This window comes from Sebastes umbrosus, chromosome 2 (assembly GCF_015220745.1).
Source record: "Sebastes umbrosus isolate fSebUmb1 chromosome 2, fSebUmb1.pri, whole genome shotgun sequence".
Classification (NCBI taxonomy): domain Eukaryota; kingdom Metazoa; phylum Chordata; class Actinopteri; order Perciformes; family Sebastidae; genus Sebastes; species Sebastes umbrosus.
In genome coordinates this window covers 17,403,830-17,428,933 of record NC_051270.1, presented here as the reverse complement: position 1 = coordinate 17,428,933, position 25,104 = coordinate 17,403,830, and the positions used below count along the sequence as shown (strand labels likewise).

The window sequence follows — 25,104 nt, the reverse complement described above, 5'->3', positions numbered from 1 at the left end:
CTTCATACAGATTTGATGAGAAATATTGCATCAACAGCACTCGATTTTAATCTCTGCATGGACTACACTGCCCTTAAAAAAGTGAAGAAATGGAAACTGATGTATAATAGTTATATTCGTCAGTTTACATCGTCGCTATAACAGCGAAAGCAAAACAACGTTTTTGAGTTAAATCCTTTGTGTACAGCAGAATACAAGCAAACTGTACAGAGACGGAATGATTACAAAGGAAACTACCAGGTATCATAACCAGTTAAAACTAGGAGTTTGTAGGAAACCACAATTTAGAAAGAAATATATTCTGCTCTGATGTAAACTAACAGATAATTTAACTGATTAAGTTTTTCATCGCTGTGATTAGAGCATGTTGGATAACGTCCCGGCCACCAAATCTAACTGATTCTACCTTTGATCTGTTTAACTGCCGACACAACCTCTGATATTTTACACGTTTTGTGTCTGTATTTTGTTTTTTAATATTGTGATTTTTGCTTTTCCGTTATGTGAATAAATAATACAAATACTATCAAAGTGTGAGATGTTCTTTTCATCCTTTATTTGTCAATATTAGATTGACCAGTCTGGACAATAATCTGTTTATCTTTTTATTTAAACCATCTTGTTGTTTGTTTTAATCAAATGGTACAAAGCCTGTGTCCGCTTCTCTGTGCAGGTACGACCATCATCCCATCATCCCCAGCCCTCTTAGCTTGCATGTGGCTGTGTCTATAGTGTGATGGTTCCCTGCAGCACAGTGACAGTCTGTCCAGATATGTTGATTCTCCCGTCGTCTCTCACTTCTAGTCCCAGCTCCCCGCCTCGACTGGAGCACTGGTAAGCTACACAGAGGGGAGAATGAGACTGTCAGCAGGGTTCAGCTCAGCAGTAATGGACTGTTTATAGTGAGAAACAACACCTGTTATCAAGCAAATGACACATTATCTAATGGTTAGTAAAAGACTTTAAAGTTAAATTACACTGGTTTTGAATATTTTATGTGTTTTATTATTTCATGTGTTTAGTGTGTTTCTAATTTTGGTGTCATTGCTGCAAGTCTTGTAACTATTAGTGTTATATTGGTTATTTCCTTTATTGTCGGGGTGGGAGGGAAAAATGTATGAAATGTAGAAGACCACTTATTTGCTCTTATATGCCTTGCAATCTTCTTCCAATTTAAAAAAAAAAAAAAAAAAAAAAAGATATAAAAAAATGAACTGGTTTACAGTTTGACAACGTGCTGATCAAATGTTAATGTGTAATTAGTTAAATTAATTACCCAGCATTTTCTTCTTTCCTAGTTTGGTAGACCAGTAGCTACCCAGCACGGTGTGGGCTGAACCTGCAGAGACAGAAAAGACAACGTTACGGTGTGAGAGCTAGACATCTGACATTGTACATGTTTTTGTATTTTTGCCACTACCAAATTTGAAGGATTACTTAATTATCATAAAATACTTTTAAGTACCATTTAAACCATTCATTCCCAAAGACTGTGTCAGGACCCACAGGTGGGTCGCAGGAGATTTTATTAGGGTCGCCAAATCAATTTGCAGAATTTATTTTTCCAGTCTTTTAACATTTATATCTGCAGTACACCTTTGTGCCACATGAGGGAGCCTGAAGGTTTGGATTGTTCTGATAATTGTAGCCTACTTATAACATTGAAACTAATATGAAAGGCTAGTGTGGATTCTGTTTGTTTTACTGATGAGAGGAAAAACACGAGAGCCTCTCAACTCCCCATAAATGCATTTATTTGCCCTCATTTATATGTGTATATATTTTCAATAACACATGCATAAAACAAGGTTGTGATTTATCAAATGTATATCTCTTTGAAATAACTGGTTTACCTATTCAAGATAATGAGGTGATGCAGAAATGGCAGTAAAAAATGGTCAACCTTCATTTACCCACAAATTTGCTCTTATTTGGTCTATAGAGAATTGGGTCTTTATGGTTTTGTCATTTTTATAAAGTGGGTCTCCAGAAAAAGAAAAAAAGTTTGGGAGATGGACTGATTTACACCATTTGTAACATAATATCACACACACTGTAACTCAACAAAGACTGTGTCTGACTGTGTGGCCACTGGGACTATAGTAGTAGTAGTAGTAGTAGTAGTAGTCTACCAGTGACGGGATCCTCAGGGATGCCGTTCCATGGAGAAAAGAATCTGGAGTAGAAGTCGTATCCTGGCTGGCAGTCTGGGGATCCTAATAACCGATAAAGAAGGACAATTTGATTAACCATGACATGTAGTTTTATCAGACGGCTGGTCTCAACACTGAGTATTCTGTTAACATGTCATATTTGTTGGCTAATGGGCAGAAAACCTTTACAGTTTTTCTCAACTGTTTACACAGGTTTTCTGAAAGTATACCTCATATTCCCAGAACTCTACACACAAATCCAAAAACACGCATGAAAAAGGCAAACTCCACAAATCTCTTGCAAAACGAAGCTCTGCCTTCAATACAATTATATGTCTTCTCAAAATGGTATTCAGTGTTCAAATGACACACAAACACACCATCATATGAATAGACATTTCTAAGAACCAGTTGAACACTGATGTAGGAGACTTATGCCATTTGCATGTTCAATGTTACACTTACTACGGATAGATAGATGGATAGATAGTTTCATTTATCAGGAGATCACCTGAAGTTTTGCCTTTTGTGTGTGTGTGTCTTTGGATTTATGTGTTAAGAGTTCTGAGAATATGACGTATGCTTTCCGAAAACGTGTAAACAATTGAGATAACTGTAATGGATATTGAGATTCAACATATGGACAAACTAATAAAGTTGTTCTAAAGTTGTTCTGGCATTTTAGGCAACAAACAACTGTTACTTGTTTCTTAAAAGACTCCGCGTGTCTTAACTGTGGTACCACTATAAACTTGAAATTACTGCATGTGGTCTGGCCAGCAAGTCACAAAGCTGTTCAACAATCTCCCCCTGATCTAACCAAAGGGTTTCTTTTTCTTCTTTTTTTACCTTTCATGGTGAGGATTACTCCTTTGACTCTTCCACTCTTCTCATTGCTCAGAAGAGCAACAGGGTCAACTTTCAGACTGGTTAGCACTGACCTGCAGAAAACACAATAGCAGAGTCACAAACAAACCTGGCAAGACACAAGTGAGAGATTTAGTAAGCCCTGCCATGCTGTGTTTGTGTGTGTGTGTGTGTGTGTGTGTGTTTTGATGTAACCTGTCACAGCTGTCAGCCAGTCGAATCATCATTTTCTTAGTGTTGGAGTTCAGATAAACATCCTGGACGGGGTGGTTTCCAACTGCAGCCTGTATCCCACACGCAGAACCAGAGACACAGTTAAGCATGCACACACAAAACCACAGGGATGAAATCACACTGGCACATACTATATATACATATATACAGATGTTCATGTAGACCACATGTGTCAAACTCGAGGCCCCTCGCAAATTTTGATCCAGCCTCCTTATCAATTTAGGTTCTCAATCAATTTTGGCCCACCTAGTTGGCCCACCTAGGGTTTTATGTGCTGTCAATTGCATGCCAGAAGGCTAGGCAGTATGGGACATGTACACTACATGATCGAAGATCTTTTATTTTTATTTAGTTTATTACATGTCCCACACAACCATTGAGTTGTCATATTCAGGCTTGTGAAACAGGCTATATGAGACTTGGCTGTATGGTAGCCTACTTGTAAAAATGTAATAATGATGCATTATTCTTTGCTTGACTAAATGCTAAGCAACTTTTTGGGGGTCTTTTTAGGGCTTTATGGACTGAATTCTATGTGAGAAGAAAATATAATCAATTGTTCTGACATTAATTTTTTTTTTATTTATTATTAAATAAAAGCATGTCAGTAAATTATATATGTCTGGCTCTTGATGTGATTCTTATTTCTCAGTGTGGCCCTTAGTGAAACTGAGTTTGACACAGGTGATGTACACAGTGAAGCAAGAGTCTACTGTAAAACATGCTCACACAGAGAGAGTAGGTGTCTTACTGACCTTGATGAGGTCTCTGAACTCATTGGCATCCTGAAAAAATGGGTTTTAGAAAAACAGTCTGTTAGAATAATAGCATTTTGTTGTTTTTTTTTTAAAAAAACTGAAAAGCTTTCTTTTGGGAAACCTTGCTGTGCTGATGGAGGATGTTTGAGTTCCTTTAATCCAGTTGCAGCTGTATGTTACATAATTATGGGATGGTTGCAGTTTCTGGGTTTCACAAAAGCAGCTTTCTTAATGTGATGCTGGTTAACGTGATAGTGTTGTGGGCAACGAAGAATGAATAGTATAGACTAGGACTGACTGTGTGTGTGTGTTTTATTGAATGTTCATTACTATATTGTTTGATTTCTAGCAGCTCTAACAGTTGCATAGTGCTGATAATGTTTTCAAACCTTATAGCCCTGCAGATCCACACAGTGCCACTTCTTGACATAAATACACATTTTGAGACTAATAACTGAGCCTATAACTGTATTGTCCTGATGTGTTTATCTGACCACATACTGTACCTCCTGGGTGGGCGGGTTGAGAGGAAAGTCCATGACGTACCCCTCCCCCTGCTGGATGACAGCCAGATCTCCACTCTTGGTCTCAAACACCAGTTTGGGATTCACATTTTCTAATAATATAATAATAATATACAGTATAGTAATATATACATACATTGAACATAATGCTCGCAGGCTAGCTGATGAACTGGCTTCACATGTACTGACTAATGTGGGTGTGTTGGCTAACAATACTTTGTCCGTTCTTGTCTTTAGCTGCACTGTGTTTCACATGGAAGAGCGGACAGCTTCGTTATACGAGGTAAATCATTACAAAAGTATTTCAAAATGCCTCCCAGTTAAACTTTATGGATTTCTGTGTGTGTGTGTTTTCTTGTGATCCAAATCGAGCCAATGCATTAACTGGATTATAGCTGGAAATCAACCTTGATATGCTGTTTATGTCAGTGTGTGTTTGTTTTGTAACTTACTCTTATGCTTGAACAGCACTGCTGCAGAGGCCAGAGTGGCATGACCACACAGATTCACTTCATTGGTTGGTGTAAACCATCGAAGTTGGAACCTTGATCCTGTTAATCACATTGTCATTGTCAGGGTATTCAACACACACACAACTTTAACATGTAGTCTCCACATAACTGTCCACAGAGTCTACCATTTAACACGGCAGTTATCTAAACACAGTTTGCTTCAAATCTAGCAACATTTTTGGCCTATAAAGGGAAGTTTATACATATTCACCATTTCTTATATGAATCTAAAATGCAGATGTGTTGTGTTAATGTGTGCATGCTTAGCTGCAAGCAAAATGTATACTCAAGGAGACTGAGTTATATTTACTTAAAGCTTCAGTAGGCAGAATGTCTTTGGCATCATTGGGCAAAAATTCCATAATAACCTTTCAGCATATTGTAATTCAAGTGTTCTGAGAGAAAAATAGACTTCTGCACCTCATCATGGCTCTGTTTTCAGGCTTTAAAATATCTAGCCCTGTGACAGGAGACTTTGGCCAATCACAGGTCATTTCAGACCTGTAATTCACTTCTGCCTAGTTTGACCGTTTGATCGGAATTTGTGAGTGATTGACAGCTGTTCAGAGACGGCAAGGCTCCAGCTTGGCTCTGATTGGTTGTTTTTATCTCCGGTCTGTGTAATCCTGCAGATGCCATTAGGAGCACCGGAGGACACAGAGGCACATGATTTTTTTCAGATTACCTGTCTCATGCACTTCTGTCAGGATATAGTGACCGTTTTATAGAAATAGCTTTTTTTTTAATCATATTTGCTCCAATTCTACCTACTTGCTGCTTTAAGGCTATATAATACTAATTCTGGCATGACTGCTTGAGATTAGTCTTTTGGTTTACAGGCAAAGTAATCTGTTTTTTTCACATCCATACAGTGACATCTGTACAAATGTAATGTTTGTAAAATGTATTATTTTTTAACTAACATTATTGTAAATGTGTTATTAGCTGGATTATTGCATGTAAACTGTAAAATAGCCAGTACTTGAGGTGCATAGTATGATGTTCATTTCTTTATAAAATGAAGTCTGAGACCTATTTAAGTTCTATGGTTATATATGGCGACTTTAGTGTAAATATTTACATTAAGTTGTTCGTAAATGACACCGACATTCCTCTCTGTGCAGTCGTACCATTCGTGAAACACTGAGCGACTGTACGTTGCATTTTTAACTGTGACAGCTCATTGCATTGTTCTTCCATTCCCAACAATGCAAGTTTTAGCTGTGTATTTAACATTGTTACCTGTCAGACTGCTGAGGACAGGTGTTTTTTTTTCTGAATGCACCGAGGCAAAATGACCTCAATAGACTGCACAGAGGTTCACAGCTGTGTCTTTTTTATCTGCAACAAGACTGTCTTGAACAATGTCTGAATTGTCATTCTACCTTTGTTCCTTATAGCCACTTGATTACCTGCAATGATTAACTTTATGTAAACAACTGCTTAAGTCAGTGGTATCCATTTAATCCATTAATCTGCGTGTTTCTCATCAGTGTGCCTGGATTTTCCAAACAGATCTTACAGTGAAGGCATAAACGGTAAACGAGGGTTGTCCAGACTTGCAGATTAAAAACTGCACTTTATTCTGAAGGTAAAATAGATTTTTATTCCAAGAGTTCTGTGTATGCTGTGCTTTATGCACTGTGAAGTTGTGCCCATTTAGCATATATTATACAATTATGTCAAGCCAGTTGGAATGAGACATTACCATAAAATTAACACATTGGACACTGATTACGTTGAGGCTCTATTCCATTGGCCACTAGCAGGTGTTTACGTCTTTTATTGCTTGCAACAGTTTTATCCCCATTCAAACAGCTTCAATAACAACACATGGGTTGTACATTGGTAAAGGATTGTAAAAACACTGGGGTTAATTATTGTAATGAATTGCTAACTTGTCCCAGACAGACTGGTGCATTTCTGTTGAATCCATCTGACAAATCCAAACTGATAGCTATAATCAATAATAAAGTATGATATGGTAATATATATATATAAACTGTATATTAAACCCAATATTATCTGACCTGTGGTAAAATTGTCAGAGGGGTTGATCCTGGTGATGAAAGCTGTTTCTGACAGGTTCATCTCTGCTGCTATCCTCTGATACAGGTCATCACTCAGTTCCTGTTAGAAACAAATACACAAATATAAATCTTTTTTGTCATGGCATGTACACTAATCAATATGTAGTGGGGTACATGCACATAGATAGATATAAAAAATATACATGTCAAACTGCTTAATATGCCTATTTTACAACAAATAAGATAAGATATTCATATATTAGTCCCTCAGTGGGGAAATTTGCAGTGTACAGCAGCAAAGGGGATAGTGCAAAAAAACAAGATGCATCAGCTAACACAGTAAAAAAAAAAAGAGCTAAACAAAGTGTCACAAAATATGAACGATAGAAGGAAGTATAAAAAAATAGGAGCAGTATATACAGTATTGACAATAAACAGACTATTAACAAAATTGCACAAGTGGAAAATTATGTTGCACAGTGAGAATGAATGAAATGAAATTCCACCTGAAAAATATCAGGTTATTGTCAGTGTGTAATCATGTGACATATGAGCAACAAAAACTGCATATGAGCAACTTTGCTGACTGAAAATGTCCAATTAATCAGTGAGTGTTACAAGTATGTTTAAGCCCTTAATGCAGGCTGTCATAGAATAGTCTATGATGACATTACTGTAGCTACATTAACCTATAAATAGTCTTACTCACATGCATAAGTGGACAAATTGCAGCGGGGTTTCCCTTGAACGGTAAATTAGTGAAGGCATCTATCGTAAATACTGGAATCTCCATTATGATTAGACTAAATCAGAAAGAGACTTGAAATTAAGAGTCCCAGTGAGGACGGAGGAGTCTGACCACAGTCGACCTGCTGCTAGTGGACTTTACACCCGGTCTGTTTGGTTTCAGCAGGCGACCCGCAGCGGCATCTCCTCACTGGTTGTCAGGTAGCAGCGTCACGACTAGTGTTAAGAGCTGTGATGTAACAGGCCTACACTGCTATAAAAACACAGGCATCGTCCGAAATTCCATACTAACTATTTAGTATGTTTAATAGTATGTGAGTTTTTTTAGTATGTCCGAAATCATAGTATGAAACCAGTTGTACATGAATTGCAGTCTATTTCCGGTGAAATATATATATATATATATTTTTTTTTTCAGAACTTTATTTCAACAAAAGACATGTACAAAAGAGTATAAGGAATACAAAGAAACAGCACAAAAAAAGACAAAAACAAAAAAAATAATTCCAGGGGAGTTCAATGTCCATTCATTTTAAAGGTCCCATATTATAAAAAGGTGAGATTTTCATGTTTTTTATTATAAAGCAGGCTTAAGTCCTATATAAATACTGTGAAAGTATCGAAACACTCAATCCACAGGGAAATACACACAGCCCGTATTCAGAAACTCTGCATTTGAAACAAGCCGTCAGGATTTCTGTCCATTTGTGATGTCAGGAATACACAATATTTAGACCCTTGACACAATTTTAAACATAAACATTCTAAATGTGTCCCAGTTTATTCCTGGTTGCAGTGTATGTGAATGTCATCAGCTGACAGGAAGTACACATGGACCCAAGCTGTTGCCTAGCAACGCAATTCTGTTGCAATTCCGTCAAAATGCGCTAAAACGGAGCATTTCAGACAGAGGGTAAATACAGGCATATTCAGGCTGACAGTATGAGGAAAATAAAGTTTTTTTTCACATTACAGTATGTAAACATGTTCTAATAGAAACACAAAATACAAGTATGAACCTGAAAATGAGTATATATGGGACCTTTAAGTCTTTTCTGAGTTCAAGAAAATGTACTTCCTTTAAAATATTGAGAGACTTTGCAGCTTTTTGTTTTTTGACATTTTCCAGTAAGGTGCTGTACTTCTTGAGTTCGACAAGAAACCAACAAAAGCAGGGTTGTTTGGAGTCAGACCATTTCGATTTGTGGATATGGAATTTACCAAGATTAATCAGAGGCTGAATTATATAGGTAATGTTGCTATCCATCCCATAAAACACAAAATATAACATCACATCAAATACGCTAATCTGTACATTAGCACTCATTTTTCTATTTATGAAATTTTGCATATCAGTCCAAAATAAAGTCGAATGATTACAGTGAAAAAACAAAGGAAATAAAGTTTCTCGCTCTGAATTACAGAAAACACATGTAGAGTCTATATTTATTTTAAATCGTTCTAATACTTCTTTAACAGGGTAAATTCCATGTAAAATCTTTCACTTTATTATTGATACAATATTTTGTTTAGAATACAACAAGCCTTTTTCCACTGTAAATCACCCATAATAAACGACCAAAAGGAGGTGTAACACAGTTCAAAACATCTCTAATGTGTCTGTTAGTGCATGGTTTATTCAGAATGTTAATATCTCCAATAAAAATGTGCTCAGAACTAATAATGTCAGTTTCTGTGAGATTACAATTCTTTAAACATTGAAGAGAACCTGTGGGAACTGCATCAAAAATAATAGCATTTTCATTGGGTGTGACTGGTATCTTAAATCTTTGAAGAAATTCTGAATATGACATCAACAGACCATTATTATTATTTACCAATTAACCAACTAACAATATTCCATTGTCAACCCATGAGCGATAAAACAGTGATTTATTTTATACAAGATATCCTTATTACTCCAAATAAAATATCTATGAGGACTGAAATTGTGTTTGTATGCTAATTTCCAGGCTAAAAGTGCTTTCTTATGAAAGTTTGCTAGTTTAATTGGGATTTTGTCAACAGACTCCGGTGTAATATGACTGTACCGCTGGACACTACATATCCCACAATGCAACACGGTATTAACAAACATTCATAACAGACGTTGACAGACAGCTCTGTAACGTCAATAACGCTTAAGTTTAAATATAAGTATAATATTTCACTTTGCTAGGCGTAATATTTAAATTGGTTCAGACTTTTTGATTCTCACAAATCATTATTTTGGTCACATATGAGGTTGGCACGAGTTACCATGGTTACGCGTCTCCATGGTGGCAAGGTGGCCTCTCAGGAAGTGACGATTCAGTGCATCCGAAAACATGCACACTACTGTTTATGTATTTACTGAAATCTTCAATGTAATGTAGCCTGCAATATATTACAGTTCAGTGAAATTATTTTGTTTTGATCAAACTTTCAGAAATAACCTGCCTTTATACTCCTCCTCTTATAACAAGTGTATTTCTATTCTATGACTATATATGTATGTAGAGCCCCAAACGTCATCTCTTTCCCAAATCTCGCGATAACAACATACCTGAGCGAGTACCGTTAGTGACACTTTCAGAAATAACATGCCTTTATACTCCTCCTCGTATAATAAGTTTATTTATTATTATTATCATTATTATTATTAATATTATTATTAATATTATTATATATATGACTTCTATGTATGTATAGCCGCCAAACCGTCATCTTTCTCCAAGTCTCGCGATAACAACATACCTGAGCGAGTACCGTTAGTGACACCTGAAGCTGTGGACCGACCGGAGCAGGAGACCGGAGACCGGAGACCGGGGACGAGAGAGGAGACCGTGAGATGATCTCATCGTTTACACACATTAAGTCACTGATGTCTGACATACATTATATCTGTCTGTGGATATATGTTGATGCCTGGTGACGGTGTACTGACCGTTGAGAACTGAACTAGTCTGCTGCCCTGAACGTTTGACCGCTGTCCGTGTCCTACAGTTAGCACTAGCTGTTAGCAGTTAGCCTGCTAGCTGCTAATGCTAACTGCTAATGCTAATTGTCAGTGTCTTACAGTTAGCATTAGCTAGCTGTTAGCCTGCTAGCTGCTAATGCTAACGGCTAAGGCTAACTGTTGGTGTCCTACAGTTAGCATTAGCTAGCCGTTAGCCAGCTAGCTGCTAATGCTAACTGTTAGCATGCTAACTGCTAGCTGCTAATGCCAACTATCGGTGTCCGTCAGATAGCATTTTCAGTTAGCCTGCTAGCTGCTAATGCTATCAAGCTAACATTAGCACGTCAGCCCAGAGAGGCGTTAGCATCAGCTGACAGATGTTCTCTCCTGCGGCGACCTTCAAAGAAGTAACTTTACTAAAAGAACAAATAACGACTTGTTAGGATATGTTTGTAAAGGTCTTAGTAAGTTGAAGTGGAACTGTGTGTGTTACGTTAGCTCGCTACGCTCATAGTTTTACCAACACTTTGAGACACAGTGTGAAGGAGGAAGTAACGTTATCTTCATTAACTAACTGTTGTGACAGCTGCAGTAACGTGCTACACTATTAGGTGTTTCCTATCGGGGATTTGTTATTGCATACTGCTTATAAGTACGCTGTTTTCGTCTCGGGCAGTTGTTTTACTACAGATTACTAAACGGTAGATAGATAGATAGATACTATAGATACTATAGTAGTTACTATCTATCATAGTAGTTACTATCTATCTATCTATAGATAGTAACTTTATTGATCCTGAGGGAAATTCAAGTTTTCAGCATCACAGCTCCATAGTGCAAAAACATGTGAGTAAAAATGCAGTAAAAAAGTTAGTACTGCAAAGTACAAAAAAAAATACAACAATATTGGTTATAATGTACTGTAAAAAATAGAAATACCACATGGCTTTTATCATCATTAATTGTAAGTTAGCTAATGCAGGACTTTTATAGACATTTTAAAGCAGTTTGTTTTTAACGCATATATTTATAAAAAGGCATCTTCACAGATAAAGCTCAGAATTGTTTTGTCCCCTAATGTAGACTTTGGGCCCAGGGGACACTTACTGAGGAGGTCAGGGGCAGGGAATGAAATAAGCATCCGCCACCTACCAAATACAGGATAAATGTTGGCAGTGGCAGGTAAAAATTTCAGGCCACCTACCACCATGGCAAGAAATATTATTTTTAAAAAGCAATTCTTAAATTAAATATAGTTAAGGATTAAGGTTACATGATATATTCCATAGCTCTATGGTCTGGTACCACTGACTCAGTGTTTACAATTTTAAAGTGTTCTACATACTAGGAATTTGATAAGTGGCAGACAAAAAAACTGAGTGGCCGGTAGAAATGTTCAGTGGCCTGCCACTGAGGCAGGAGAGGAAAAAGCTTAATTTCAGACCCTGGTCAGTGGATACGGGAAGCACAGCTTTATTTCATGGGCTTAGGCCAAGTGACTGTGTTTTTTAAAAGTATTATAAACACAGTGATTTAATGTGTTGCTGCTGTGTTGTGCTCTCTGTGGCAGTGAGGATGTCTTTGAATGAAGAGGGTTATGTGGTTCGGATCAGAGGACTACCATGGTCCTGCACGCAGGAAGAGGTTGCCAGTTTCTTCTCGGGTGAGAATACACATACATATCTTTACAGCTTGAGGCATGAACAGTGTTAGTTAGTGTAAGACTGAAAGTATATCTAAATTGATAAACTCAACTGTCTTGCTTAGTGTTGAAATTGTGACAATTTTAGTGAATATGATAGTTTTAATGGAAGTGTACATTCTGCCTTCACCTTTTACATTGTGTTTAGAAATGTAAACCCAAAACATCAGAATCGCACCTGAATATTTTTTATTGATTGTGGACGTCAAAGTCAAACAGTATTAAAAAATCTAATTTAGTTGCACTGTAGTCACTTCAAGGCTCCGCTGCAACACCATTCTGCTTAATTATGCAATAGAAATCTGCTATAAAGCACTTTTTTTTAATTGGATGCATTACATTTAATCTGTAACTGTGTCCAAGAATCCTCTCTCCCTCCCACAATCTGTCTTGGTGTTACGCACAGAAACAACATGTTTTTTTCAACCTTTTCAGAGATGTTATTACCTCATGTTTCAAATTTCACATGACTCCAGCAATTAGAGAGCTGTCAGGATCTCAAGTGAATCAGAGAATGGTATACTTTTGGATTCTACTTTCTGGAGCTCCAAATAGCTCAAATTAGATCAGATCCAGTTGTATCCTCTATTGTGAGTTTTTCTTTTTATGACAGGAAATGTCTGTGTAGACATCATTTTAAGGAAATCTTACTTATTTACAGACTGTGACATCGTTGGGAAAGTAAACGGAGTGTGCTTTACCTACTCTAAAGAAGGCCGTCCCAGTGGAGAGGCATTTATTGAGCTGAAAATGTCTGAGGATTTCAAGAATGCCCTAGCAAAGGACCGTAAATACATGGGACACCGATACATAGAGGGTAAGCAATATAACCAGCCATCAGTGAGTGTTTACCTGTGTCAACTTTCTCTTTGAACAGTTGGTGCATTACGACATTACTGATAGAAACGGTCAAAGTGCAACATACTCTGTTGCTGAAATCTCTGCAACTGTGGAGATGTTGTTGCCTGTGTGTTTGCCATTGCATATAAAAGTTTGTTTCTTGGTTCATTTATATGGAATTTCCCGTACAAATAGACATTTCCCAACTTTTGTGTGTAATAAGCTTTAAACCAAACTCTAATGAGAAAGTTGTTTAGTTTAATTGTCCTTTCAGATCTTGACGTGTGTGTCCATCTGTCTGTGTGTCTGATTCAGTGTTCAAGTCAAACCGTAGTGAAATGGACTGGGTGCTGAAACGCAGCGGTCCTGCTGACTATGACAGCTGCAGCGGCTGCATGCTGCGACTTAGAGGCCTTCCGTTTGGTTGCAGCAAGGAGGAGATTGTTCAGTTCTTCTCAGGTACACAAACAGTTAAGCTTTTTGAATTATTATTGAATTGTACTGTAATTAGACCATTTATATTAATCTGAGGGATAGTTTTTACAGACATGTAGTTTTTTGGGCTGTCAACACAATACAGTGTAAGGGTACTGTAAGAACTGCTACTTTTAAATGTGCAAAAGAGCATCTTAGCTTGCAGTGCAAGACAATCAAACCACTAAAACAAATGTCGGATGCATGTAGACTCTGCATACATTTCACTCATCTCTTGGTCAATATTTATGTATAGTGCTGTGTCACATGAAATGTCTCCATAGGATTCATTATATAAGGCCAAGAATAGGCGCCAATGAAATGAGTCTTTGTAAAAGTCCTTGCATCGTTCCATGTCTAAAGGCCCAGGTAGAACTTAAAGCCACAATATGTAGAATTTCTATCTGATTGTAGCATCTTTAACTTTATTATGATGGCAAGTTCATGTTTGTACAAAAGTGGAACAATGGTCAACTTTACATTTACAAGCTCTTTCGTAAAGAGTACCGTGATTAGTACCGTGATATTAGGAAATGTGACTTAATTGCAGTATGAAAAATTTTGAACAGTGCTTTTTACTTTTGCTTTTCACATTTTGGATTTCTCACGTATCACAAAAAACGTATTAATTTGACTTATAGTCAGTCAACATATGTGTGTCATGCCCCAAAGGCCTAATGTATGTTCTTGTAGTGTAGTCATAGGAGTCCATAGTGTTTTTTTTCCTAAACAACATTATCTTTTTTTAATTATTCCCAATGAGGAGAGTGTATGCGGCCACCTAGAGAAAAATTGTTGCACCCAGCGTTTTTTCAGAGCGCTTCTAGTTGAAAATCTCTGTACTTTTCAGAAAGGCCAGCACCTAAATGCCAGAGAAAAATGCTATATGACACTCGGCCATACTGTGTTTACCAATTGTCCTTGTTATGAATTGTTAATATGTCTCTTACCATGTTAGTGTCGTGTTAACACTTTATTTAGCAAGCATATTCTATATGAATTTGATATCATGCCTCCTAAAGGGGGTTAAAGATAGGATGGGCTGGGCTGGGCTGGGCTGGTTTTGCTGAGGGGAGACAGTGCCATGATGCTGATCTGGGGTCAGTACTGTGATTATGCTCACTGGTAGACTTCATCTAAGATAATCAACACTTAAGAATTATTATGGGCCAGTGTCACCCAACTCTAATAAATAATGATTTTGCCAGTGAGCTAAATTCACTTGTGTATCAGAGAATTTTGTTTTTTGTCTGCATTAATTTTAAGTTTATAGCTGCTGACTCCAGGCCAGTATTTGTTTCATTCCCCTGCTGGGCACCTTACAATTTTAAATTCAGTCTTATCAGATACTAGGGCTGATATTTATTCACCGTCATAACACATATTAATCCTGAAAGCTCCAGTGATGCTGTGGGTGTTGTTCTTTCTATTCTATACATCTATCAGTCTACCTACCGACCTATGTATTTATGTGTGCTTGGGTTGAAGGGTTGAGAATCGTGCCAAATGGGATTACTCTGCCAGTGGACTACCAGGGGAGGAGCACAGGGGAAGCCTTCGTGCAGTTTGCCTCAAAGGAGATAGCAGAAAAGGCTCTGGGGAAACACAAGGAAAGAATAGGGCACAGGTGGGACAGACGGGAAAGGGACGGGCTGGACTGGGTTGGGCTTCTATTGCAGTATTTAATGGGTGGTCATATTAGAATGATTATGGTGTTAATGGGATGGCTTCTGTAATGGTTGAATGATAAGCATGGGTTGGTGTGCTAGAATAATTATGGTAAAACAATGATAAAGTGGGTAAATGAATTGGGTGGGTCATGTGATATTTATTGAAATAATGGGATGGGTTTAGTGGGTTTATGTATTGTAACATGTTGAATAATGGGATGAAAGATCATGTATGTAATCTGTAAATTAATGGTAGTGTGAGTATTTTATGCCATAGACAGTTTTGTTGGTCATCTAAGACCTAGGAGCTCTATTTGAATATGTTAGAGCAACATTTGGGTATATTAGATCATTTTATTGGCACTTCCTTGATCTTTTTATACTTGTATTTTACAGAGTACTTACTGTAGAGGAGGGGGTTAAGCGTAGAAGTAAACCAGAGGTCAAGTAAGGCAGCTATTACCATTAAAGCATCAAACTTCTTTCTGCAGTTCTCAATCATTAAAATGATCAATGCAACACCTAAAAGCCCTGTAAGGATTTTCTTTTCTGTAAGTAACAACAGGGGAGGTTGGCATAGAAATCCTTTACTACAGCCCTAAGCCCAGCTAATGATGATATTTTTGAGGTTGTTCAGGCATTCAGACACTCAGTCCCAGGTTAAAACTACTTAGACCACTATTTAGAGTATTTGTCATTTGTGTGTTTATCTTTCTCTGTAAATCATCTCTGTATGTAACCTAAGCTAAGCCATTTCTACTCCTTAACCCTTTCCTCTGCCCCCCCCCTCCACCCCATGGGCCTCTCAAATTGCAGGTATATAGAGATTTTTAAGAGCAGTCGCAATGAGATCAGAGCCTACTACGAGCTGCCCCGGCGGGGAATGGGAGGCCAGAGACCAGGGCCCTACGACAGACCCATGATGGGGGGGCCCAGAGGAGGGTTTTTTGGGCCCGGGCCCGGGCCTGGCCGCAGTGGGGCTCTGATGGATACCATGAGGAGTGGAGGGGGCTATGGAGGAGGTAAGCAGACTTCTTTATTTCTGCATACAGGAATATATGTGGCTGAAAAAGTGTAGTTGGTCAGTGCCAAAGACAGTAGAACCAAACAATGATATTTAATCATGCAGAAGTTGGTGATGTGAAAGGATAAGCCCTGCTTCAATTGTGTAATGTCTGTTTCCAGGTTACGGTGACTTTGACAACTACAATGGTTTCAACAACTACTGTTTTGGCAACGGCATGTTTGATGAGCGATTGAGAGGAGAGAGGGGAGGAAGAGGTAAAGTCCAAAATATATTTACCCTCTAGAGTCTGGCATTTAGAAATGCTGAATAAATGTTTGAAAGCCTGATTTTATACTTTGAGTTTAGCAAACCTGCTAAAATGTCTTCCAGTAATTGATTTGTTTACATTTGATCAGTGTTCATTTTACACTTTTTTTCTCTTTCAAATGAATGACTGGCATAAATCTACAATTTTCTACACCTAAACATTTTTAAGATTTTACATTGTTGATATGAATAAGAAGAATTGGGATTGGATTTTGTAAAGCAGACGATTTTTTTTTATCTATCTTGGCTTTTAGTCTCTCATAGGAAGCTATATGAAGATCTCACACATTTAACAAGTAACATTAATATTTACACAGTATATTTTTCTTATTTGTTTTGCTAGTAGTAATAGTTGCTAGTATCAGATTACTTCTATCTTCTACATTACTAAAGGTTGCATTGGTAATCTGTGGATTTCTTTGTGTGTTTTTGCTCAGCGATGGGAGGCCATGGGTACGGTGGTCAAAGTGATGTTTGTTCAGGCTTCCATAGTGGCCATTTTGTTCATATGAGGGGTTTACCTTTCCGTGCCACAGAGGGAGACATCGCTAAAGTAAGAACAAACACACACTGACACCAGTTACTTTTATTATTTATCTTGATGATTTTCAAACAATGGGGCTCTATGCATGGCATCTACAGGTCTTAAAATCTTAAAAAGCAGTGAATTCAGTTTTCTTTTTGCATCCGATTGCAGGCTGTTAGGAGAGTTATACACTTAAAAACTAAAAGTGTGACAGTGGATTGTGCTACACAGTCACTACTGCTCGCTACAGTAACATGGAAGATCATCCAGCTGTGGATTTTTAGCAAAAAGTTCATCACAATATTCAGTCATTTTTAATTGGTTAATCCATCCATCCGTTTTCTGCTGTTTATCTGGGTCCAGGTCAGGTTAATTACATCATGTCTGTGGAGCCAGATTATAGACTGACCAAGGTCCATCAGGTCTCTGGCTGTTTTGTGTTCACACTGTATAATGATGGTCAGGAAGCCCAGTAAACTACTACATTTAAATATACACTGAAAGTTGCACATGATCTTTCTACGTACGTGTCTGACTGTTCATGTATCTGTGTATACGTCTTTCTTGGTTTGTCTAGTTCTTCTCTCCTCTGAATCCACTGAGGGTCCACATCGATGTGGCTCCTAACGGCAAGTCGACTGGAGAAGCAGATGTGGAGTTTCGTTCCCATGAAGACGCTGTGGCAGCCATGTCCAAAGACAAGAACCACATGCGTATGTCCTTCCTTTTTCCTCTTCAGCTCATCTGTCCTTATGTTAGTTCTTGTGACACCTCTTTTTCACGCTACATTATGCTACGTGCATGTGACACAAACCTACTTGTTGTCTAGCAGCAGAGGATAGGATCAGCTGTGTCAACCAGAATAATAACACAAATTCACAAGCTCAACAGATAAGCTGCTAAAGATTTTCAGTCTCCCGGATAGCGATCTTAATTAGCCTATAACCCTAGCTGTCAGTTAGCGGTTTCACGTCATTCATTTCGACAGTAACTACCGTGAAAGCTTAAGTATAAACATTTAAGCAAGGGGACAACCTAAGAGTCTCTATGCATTGCTCTCAAATTAGCTTAGGGAAATATTTTGCATAAGGGACAAACTTAAGATAGTTTAAGCAACCGGGCACTGATATTTTTCATGACAGTATTTGAGATACTTCAGATTGTACTTAAACTGGGAAATTAAGCAGGTGAATTTAATTTACATTAAACAGTTGAAGAAACACAAGTTCTTCAATATGAATGATGGATTGATGTTTTCTCCACAGAGCATCGCTATATTGAGCTGTTTCTTAACTCAACAGCCAGTGGAGCAGCTGAAATGAGTGAGTTTTCATTAACTTTTATGACAAATAAAGTATTGATAAAAGTTGTGTGTGTGTTCTTTATCTCACTCACTGTCATTACGGTCATGTGAAGTTGCTTCATCCTTTTTACGCTGACCTATCTTTTCAAAACCATCTCAGGTCGTGGCGGCGGTGGTTACTACGGTAACTCAGGAGGGGGCGGAGGCTCACGGAGCAGCGGGCTGCGAGGTTCATACTGATGATGTCATCTCACTCTTCCAATCCATCCTGACGTTTGTCTCGCGTCTCTTCAGGTCACATTTACTCGATTACTTTTTCTAAGCAGAAGAGCTGATCTGAAGTCAGTCATTTGTAGTGTAACAACCATTCTTTTTATTGTGGGTTTGTACTAAAACTTCAATTCAGATTCGAGAACAGACCAGATATGTATGACCTTAACAAGCACTATAATTACACCATTCCTAAAAGCATATGGAGAACAAAGCAAATGGTCAATATTAATATATTGGAGCTGTTGCAGGTGCTGAAAGGGTCATTGGAGATTTCTTGTTTATCTTATTTTTAAAACAATTGGATATTGTAATATTTTACATAGCTTTTTTTCTCTAGTGATCTGATTAAATCTAACACCTATATTTTTTTTCTAGAGTTTTGAATGGCCTCAAAGGGCGGTAACTTACAATTATTAGTGGCTTTATTGGAATGCACTTTAATGATTTGATGCAGCAGAAAATAATAATTTTGTGGCACTGTTGGGACCGAGCACGGTCACTCTGAATCTAATCAGTTGAGGTGAATGATGCTCTTTAGGAGATGGAGCATTGAGAAGCAACATCAGCATATTACAAGCATATTTAGGCAAGAAATTCTGATTTAAAAAAAAAAATAAAATCTCAGTTTGTTCTAGTTTAATATAATTTTCAGCAGATAATTTGACCACTCTGTAATATACTGTTTGAAACCGGATTTCAGATCAGTTTTCCTGGTTTAAAAAGTTTGATAAATGTGAGCCAGTGTGTTTTTTATGAATGTTTTCACAGTTCATTACAGAATTTAAAACTAAGTTTAATAATATATTCCGCTCTCAAAGAATGGAAGTAAAACAAAATCTCTATATTTGAGCTGTAAGATAGCTTATACAGCTGTTGTACATTTTGTCTAATAAATTTTATATTTAATTCTCATTCTGTCTCCCTGACTCTTGACTTTAGTAATTGCCCGACAAACCATGTGTGTGTTTGTGCTATGTTAGCAGCTGTAGCGCTGCTGGCTCGGGAACCGAGTGTGGGTGTGTCGGTGGCGTGAACGTAGCTGTAGCAGACAGTGTGTGTGTACAGTTTATTTGTCGGTGAATAAATGCTACGAGGCTATAACTTCCTGTATCTGTAACTCCGGCTCAGACTGTTGGACCAGCTTTTCTCCTTAAACTGACAAGCCGCTCCTCTGAGTTATGCTCGGCTTTTTAATCAATTATTAATATTTCTTTTAACCGATAGCGTTAATCGGTTAAAATTCTTAATGTCTGTTAACAGATAAACGGTTAATTATTAACATCCCTAATACTAGCTGTAAGTCCTACATATAGTTCCTGACAAAAGTCATTGTATAGTATGCCATAAAAAAATGTCAAAATCATAGTATAGACAAACTATTCTGACTTTTTCAAAAAACTATACTACGACTTTTTATGACCCCTTTCAACATACTATACTGTGACATTTTGTCATGACATTGTTCGACATACTATACTATGACTTTTTTTTCAACATACTATACTATGACTTTTTTTTCATGACATTTTTCGACACTATATGACTTTTTATGACATACTATATATACTATGATTTTGTTTTAAGTTTTTTCGATATACTATGATTTATTTTTTGACATTTTTTTCAACGAACTGTACTATGACTGTTTTGACTGTTTTTTCGACATACTATAATATGATTTATTTTTTGACATACTATACCATGACTTTTTTTTCAACATAGAATATAAGACTTTTTTTTTTTTTACTCTTTTTTCAACATACTATGACTTTTTTATTACCTTTTTCCGACATACTATATAACTTTTTTCTATACTTTTTTTTTCGACAAACTAAACTTTTTTTTATCAAGTTTTTCGGCACACTATACTATGACGTTTTTGGACAAACTATAGTATGACTTTTATCACTTTTTTCGAAGTACTATACTAGGACTCTTTTTTCTGACATACTATACTAAAAAAGTAATCGTATAGTATGTCGAAACATTTTATGAAAAAAAGCCATAGTATAGTATGTCGAAAATTTTTATGGAAAAAAAGTCGTAGTATAGTAGGTCGAAATTTTTCATGAAAAAATGTCATAGTAAAGTGTCTGAAATTTTCATGAAAAAAAAGTCGTAGTATAGTATGTCGAAAAAAAGTGATAAAAAAGTCACAGTATAGTATGTCGAATAAAGTGATAAAAAAGTCATGGTGTAGTATGTCGAATAAAGTGATGAAGAAAAGTCATAGTATTGTATTTCGAAAAAAGTAATAAAAAAAGTCAAGTAAACTTTTTATGACATTTTTTAACATACATTATGACTTTTTTCATGACATTTTTCAACATATTATACTGTGACCTTTTTTCATGAAATTGTTCGACTTCTATAATATGACTTTTTATGAAATACTTTAATGAAATATTATTTTTTTTACATTTAGAATTTTGAACTTTCTTCCAACCACTCAAACCGCATTCTCCCATTCACACACACACACACACACACACACACTGATGGCAGAGGTAGATAAAAACATTTCCAACAATTTCAAGTTATTTGTCTTTCTCTACTCACGGTTGTGGTGATTTGTTTGGTTTGGATCAATGTTGAATCGCTCGTTCGGTTAATCGAAAATAAATCAAGGTTGTTACAAAACACAAATAGGCCTTTACATCAATCAAATCAAAGAGGCAAAACCCAATAAAAAGATGAGCAAACTAAGATTGTCTTCACGTTGGTTGAGAGCTGTCTTGTCGGCGTCTTACGTCATGAATTTCCCACACCTGGACCTGACTCCATTAATTGGCTGGGCACCATGGGATTTGTAGTCCTACAACTTTCCATGGTCTACAAAAGGTCACCACTAGATGGCAATATCGTTTTGACCATTTACCCAAACAAAAACCAAAACTGGCTCTTACATAGTAGGCCTAAATGCCATAATTGTCATAAAATAGTTATAGTATAGTATGCTGTAAAAAAGTCTTAGTAGCCTATAGTATGCCATAAAAAATATCATAGTATAGCAGAAAATAATAATTTTGTGGTACTGTTGGGACGGAGCACGGTCACTCTGAACCTAATCAGTTGAGGTGAATGATGCTCTTTAGGAGGTGGAGCATTGAGAAGCAACATCAAAACATTACAAGCATATCTAGGTAAGAAATTCTGATTTAAAAAAATAAAATCTCAGTTTATTCTGTTTTAAACTAATTTTCAGTAGATCATTTGACCACTCTGTAATATACTGTTTGAAACTGGATTTCAGATCAGTTTTCCTGGTTTAAAGTTTAATAAATGTGAGCCAGTGTGTTTTTTATGAATGTTTTCACAGTTTATTACAGAATTTAAAACTAAGTTTGACATTATATTCAAAGAATAGAAGTAAAATAAAGTCTATATTTGAGCTGTAAAATAGCTTATACAGCTGTTGTACATTTTGTCTAATACATTTTATATTTAATTATCATTCTGTCTCCCTGACTCTGACATCACATTTGAAGAGGTATTTATGTCAAGGTTGTGAATACATCAGAATTTAAAAAATAAAAATAAATGACTCCTCTGCTTATGAGGTGTTTAAACGAGAAACAAAACTAGAGGTAGCTGACTTCAGCGGGACACAAGCAGAAAAAGACCCAACAGTGCAACGACAGTAAATGTTCAGCGGAGAAAGTTCAAACATTAAAATGACAATAAACAACACGAACGATTGTGTTTGTAACGTGATTTAATCAGAAAATGCTACACAGTCAAGGCAACATACTGTTGGCAATAGAGTTAATATTAAACTGGCAGGATTTAGTAAGCTAAAGGGCCACAGTGATTATCAACATTATGTATATACAACATACAGTGGTATCTACACTGTACAAGTCCCATTGAAGGCTGGGAGATTTGTAAGAGTGACACTGTACAAAAAGGTTTTAGGCCTGGGTGCATTTCAGAAATGTTTGTCTGTAATACTTAATGATATGATAAATTGGTGAGTTTTTAAATATTTGAAACAATAAAAAACACATATTGAAATGAACTCAGGCCTGTTTCATCTCTTGATGGGAATGAATACTTCCAGTTCTTGAAAAGTCACAGGTTGTAAACATTGTATACAAGTACAAAACCAGAATGTGCAGTGGAGCTCGTATCGTAACCCGTCACTGAAGACTGTACTTTACAGTCATCAGCATTAGTTTGACAACAAAGACACATTTAAAAAAAAAAAAAAGGAACAAAAATGGTTCAGTTTCAAATGTTCCCTCTCAGGAATGGAGCAGCAGTCAAGTGTGGTTCTTCTATAAAGTCTCCATCTGCTCAGATTACAACTAACTTCAAGTGAACTGGGAAAGCTCAAACAAGTTCCCCAGACTTCTGAAAGTAAAAATGAATGTGCATAAAACACAAAATCAAATATAAATACTCTCAAATGAATCGATATTACAGGTAATATAGGATTGGCATGTGCTCAAACATACTTCGTGGGTATGGTATCATAAGTGTGCAAGTATGTTCTTAAACAACCACTAACTAGTCAGTGAAGTGGTCATGTTGTAAGCTAGCCGTCAGTGGTTCATCAACTAAAGAGCCATTTAGGAAATCTGGCTTCAATCTGTCACCAGAAATGACGGCATCTGTTGCTCTTCTTGGTCAAAGCAGCATCCACTGCATTAGTGTCTCAAACAAACAGTGAAATGTGCCTTTAGTCTAGAATGCCTGTGTTTGGCTAGTATTGGCTAGTGTTGCTCCTTTGAAATATTTCTCTCTACAGAAATCCTCTCTGTAGAAATCTAGGGCTCATTTTGGCAACAAGAAGCACAAGTGAGTAATATTCACTGCATTTCCACAGGCACAAACGGCAGCAACGTTGTTAAAAAAAAAACAGATTTTCAGTTCCTTTGAAAGTCACAGCCTCGAGGGGGAACTAGTCTGGTCATAGTGTCAGCAGAACAAAATCTGCTTGGAGCTGCGGACGTTCCTGGAATTAGTTTGCAGAAAAGTTTCATTGTCAAAATATATTCCCATGTTTCTCCGTAAAAAAATTAAAACAGGGAGAGAAAAATGAGACCAGTTCTCACGGCCACTTAAACAGAAATACTGTATATAAAGTTTATATTTCAGTCTAGTATCTAATAAAGTTGAATCCAACCTGTCAGGTTGACTTGATCGTTTGTGCCTGTGTAAATGTGTGTTCATTTCACTCAAAAAGAGGGTGCTTTGCAGTCAGACTCAGTAACAAGGCCACAATACTGTACTGTATGTATAAATTATAGAATCTCATCTGTTTGGCTATACACGTACTGTATACAGTTTGAGGCTTGATACATACATTATAATGATGCAATACTAAATAAGACTGGAAGTTTGGTTGAGAATCTGCATTTAAGCTGCAGTAGTGCTCATCACAGTCAGTGCAGTTTCACTTTCAGTTCATAGTAAAGTCGTTCCTCCTTTCATAGCAGAGCTCGGTCAGACAGTTGTGTTTCGCATGACTCCCTCTCTGTTAAAGGTCATTGATATCTAAATATGCTGTAAATATAACTGATGTATATTTAGGATAATGATTGTTTATATTAAAGCAGACCAAAGATTTTCACTCCTTTGATTTCCAAGTAAGACATGTTGGCCCATGTGGACCGTTCTGCCTCTTCCTCTGTCTCAGATAACAAGAGACGATGTTTTAATGTACACTAGCAGAGCATCTGCAAAAAAAAGTAGTGACGTCAAACAAAGACGGGTCAGAATGATGCAGACGCCCCTCATTTTGTCTATGAGGGACTTTTCCAACCAGTAAATGAAGACAAATAGAAATGTACTAAATGTTCATGCACACGGTCCATTTCTAGCAGCATACGGTGTGTTGAGACAAGTTGGGAGATGGATCTTACAGAGGACCGGAGGATGGGGATTTATGAGTCTCATCTCAGATTGTTTGAAGCAGTCACGACAGCACTGTGGGGCTCCTTCACGTTGGATTGGAGGAGCATCGCTGGAGGAGGAGGGCGTGGCAGGTGTCGCACACTCTGACTGGTTTTGGCGAGGCGGGCAGAGGGAGCTCATTGTCGGAGCAGCTGTTACAGAAAATCTCCCCACAGTTCCTACAGTGGTGCTGGAGAGAGAGAGAAAGACAGACTAAGAGTATTAGTACTCATTTATTCCATTTAAAATGCTGTTCCTGCTGCAAACTAAAACAAATTACTTCCTGCACGTGAGATGATTTTTCCCAGGAGAGACCGGCCAT

The 25,104-nt window shown here is 37.1% G+C and overlaps 3 protein-coding genes across 6 annotated transcripts in view; 1 reads left to right on the top strand and 2 right to left on the bottom strand.

The window, feature by feature from the left end:
* Nucleotides 1-532: 532 nt before the first annotated feature.
* On the bottom strand, nucleotides 533-10,790 carry LOC119474911 (phenazine biosynthesis-like domain-containing protein 1). 2 transcript variants are annotated; one of them, XM_037747266.1, is made up of 10 exons: nucleotides 10,562-10,790; nucleotides 7,079-7,178; nucleotides 4,989-5,087; nucleotides 4,519-4,628; nucleotides 4,010-4,039; nucleotides 3,216-3,304; nucleotides 3,003-3,094; nucleotides 2,133-2,216; nucleotides 1,277-1,339; nucleotides 533-839 (listed from the first exon to the last, which is right to left on the bottom strand). In XM_037747266.1, the coding sequence occupies exons 1-10, from the start codon at nucleotides 10,697-10,699 to the stop codon at nucleotides 727-729; spliced, it is 918 nt and encodes a 305-aa protein (XP_037603194.1). In that variant the 5' UTR covers nucleotides 10,700-10,790; the 3' UTR covers nucleotides 533-726. The 2 variants fall into 2 exon arrangements, with proteins under 2 accessions (XP_037603194.1, XP_037603204.1); XM_037747276.1 differs by lacking the exon at nucleotides 10,562-10,790 and adding an exon at nucleotides 7,788-7,968.
* On the top strand, nucleotides 10,515-19,796 carry hnrnph3 (heterogeneous nuclear ribonucleoprotein H3 (2H9)). The gene is made up of 11 exons (XM_037747253.1): nucleotides 10,515-10,650; nucleotides 12,334-12,426; nucleotides 13,127-13,282; nucleotides 13,621-13,764; nucleotides 15,268-15,406; nucleotides 16,266-16,471; nucleotides 16,635-16,730; nucleotides 17,220-17,335; nucleotides 17,886-18,021; nucleotides 18,574-18,630; nucleotides 18,772-19,796. Exons 2-11 carry the CDS (start codon nucleotides 12,339-12,341, stop codon nucleotides 18,849-18,851), a joined length of 1,218 nt encoding a protein of 405 aa, XP_037603181.1. The 5' UTR covers nucleotides 10,515-10,650; nucleotides 12,334-12,338; the 3' UTR covers nucleotides 18,852-19,796.
* A 2,785-nt stretch (nucleotides 19,797-22,581) lies between these two features.
* rufy2 (RUN and FYVE domain containing 2) overlaps nucleotides 22,582-25,104 on the bottom strand; it is a 32,911-nt gene continuing 30,388 nt past the window's right edge. For 2 of the 3 annotated variants that reach the window (XM_037794489.1, XM_037794500.1), the window contains exon 20: nucleotides 24,829-24,972. In XM_037794489.1, the coding sequence (XP_037650417.1) occupies nucleotides 24,829-24,972 (144 nt within the window). Of the gene's footprint in view, nucleotides 24,973-25,104 lie in introns of all 3 variants that reach the window. The other variant, XM_037794478.1, reaches the window with a different exon arrangement.

What these genes read in the sequence shown, in the direction of transcription:
- LOC119474911 (XM_037747266.1), bottom strand. Translation starts at nt 10,699, where the DNA reads ATGTCAGACATCAGTGACTTAATGTGTGTAAACGATGAGATCATCTCA. An exon ending in AGTGCTGTTCAAGCATAAGA is followed by an intron (nt 4,629 to 4,988) that starts GTAAGTTACAAA and finishes TTATATTATTAG; the next exon opens with AAAATGTGAATCCCAAACTG. An exon ending in AGTTCAGAGACCTCATCAAG is followed by an intron (nt 3,305 to 4,009) that starts GTCAGTAAGACA and finishes TGTGGGATACAG; the next exon opens with GCTGCAGTTGGAAACCACCC.
- hnrnph3 (XM_037747253.1), top strand. Translation starts at nt 12,339, where the DNA reads ATGTCTTTGAATGAAGAGGGTTATGTGGTTCGGATCAGAGGACTACCA. An exon ending in TGGAGGGGGCTATGGAGGAG is followed by an intron (nt 16,472 to 16,634) that starts GTAAGCAGACTT and finishes GTCTGTTTCCAG; the next exon opens with GTTACGGTGACTTTGACAAC. An exon ending in CAGTGGAGCAGCTGAAATGA is followed by an intron (nt 18,631 to 18,771) that starts GTGAGTTTTCAT and finishes AAACCATCTCAG; the next exon opens with GTCGTGGCGGCGGTGGTTAC.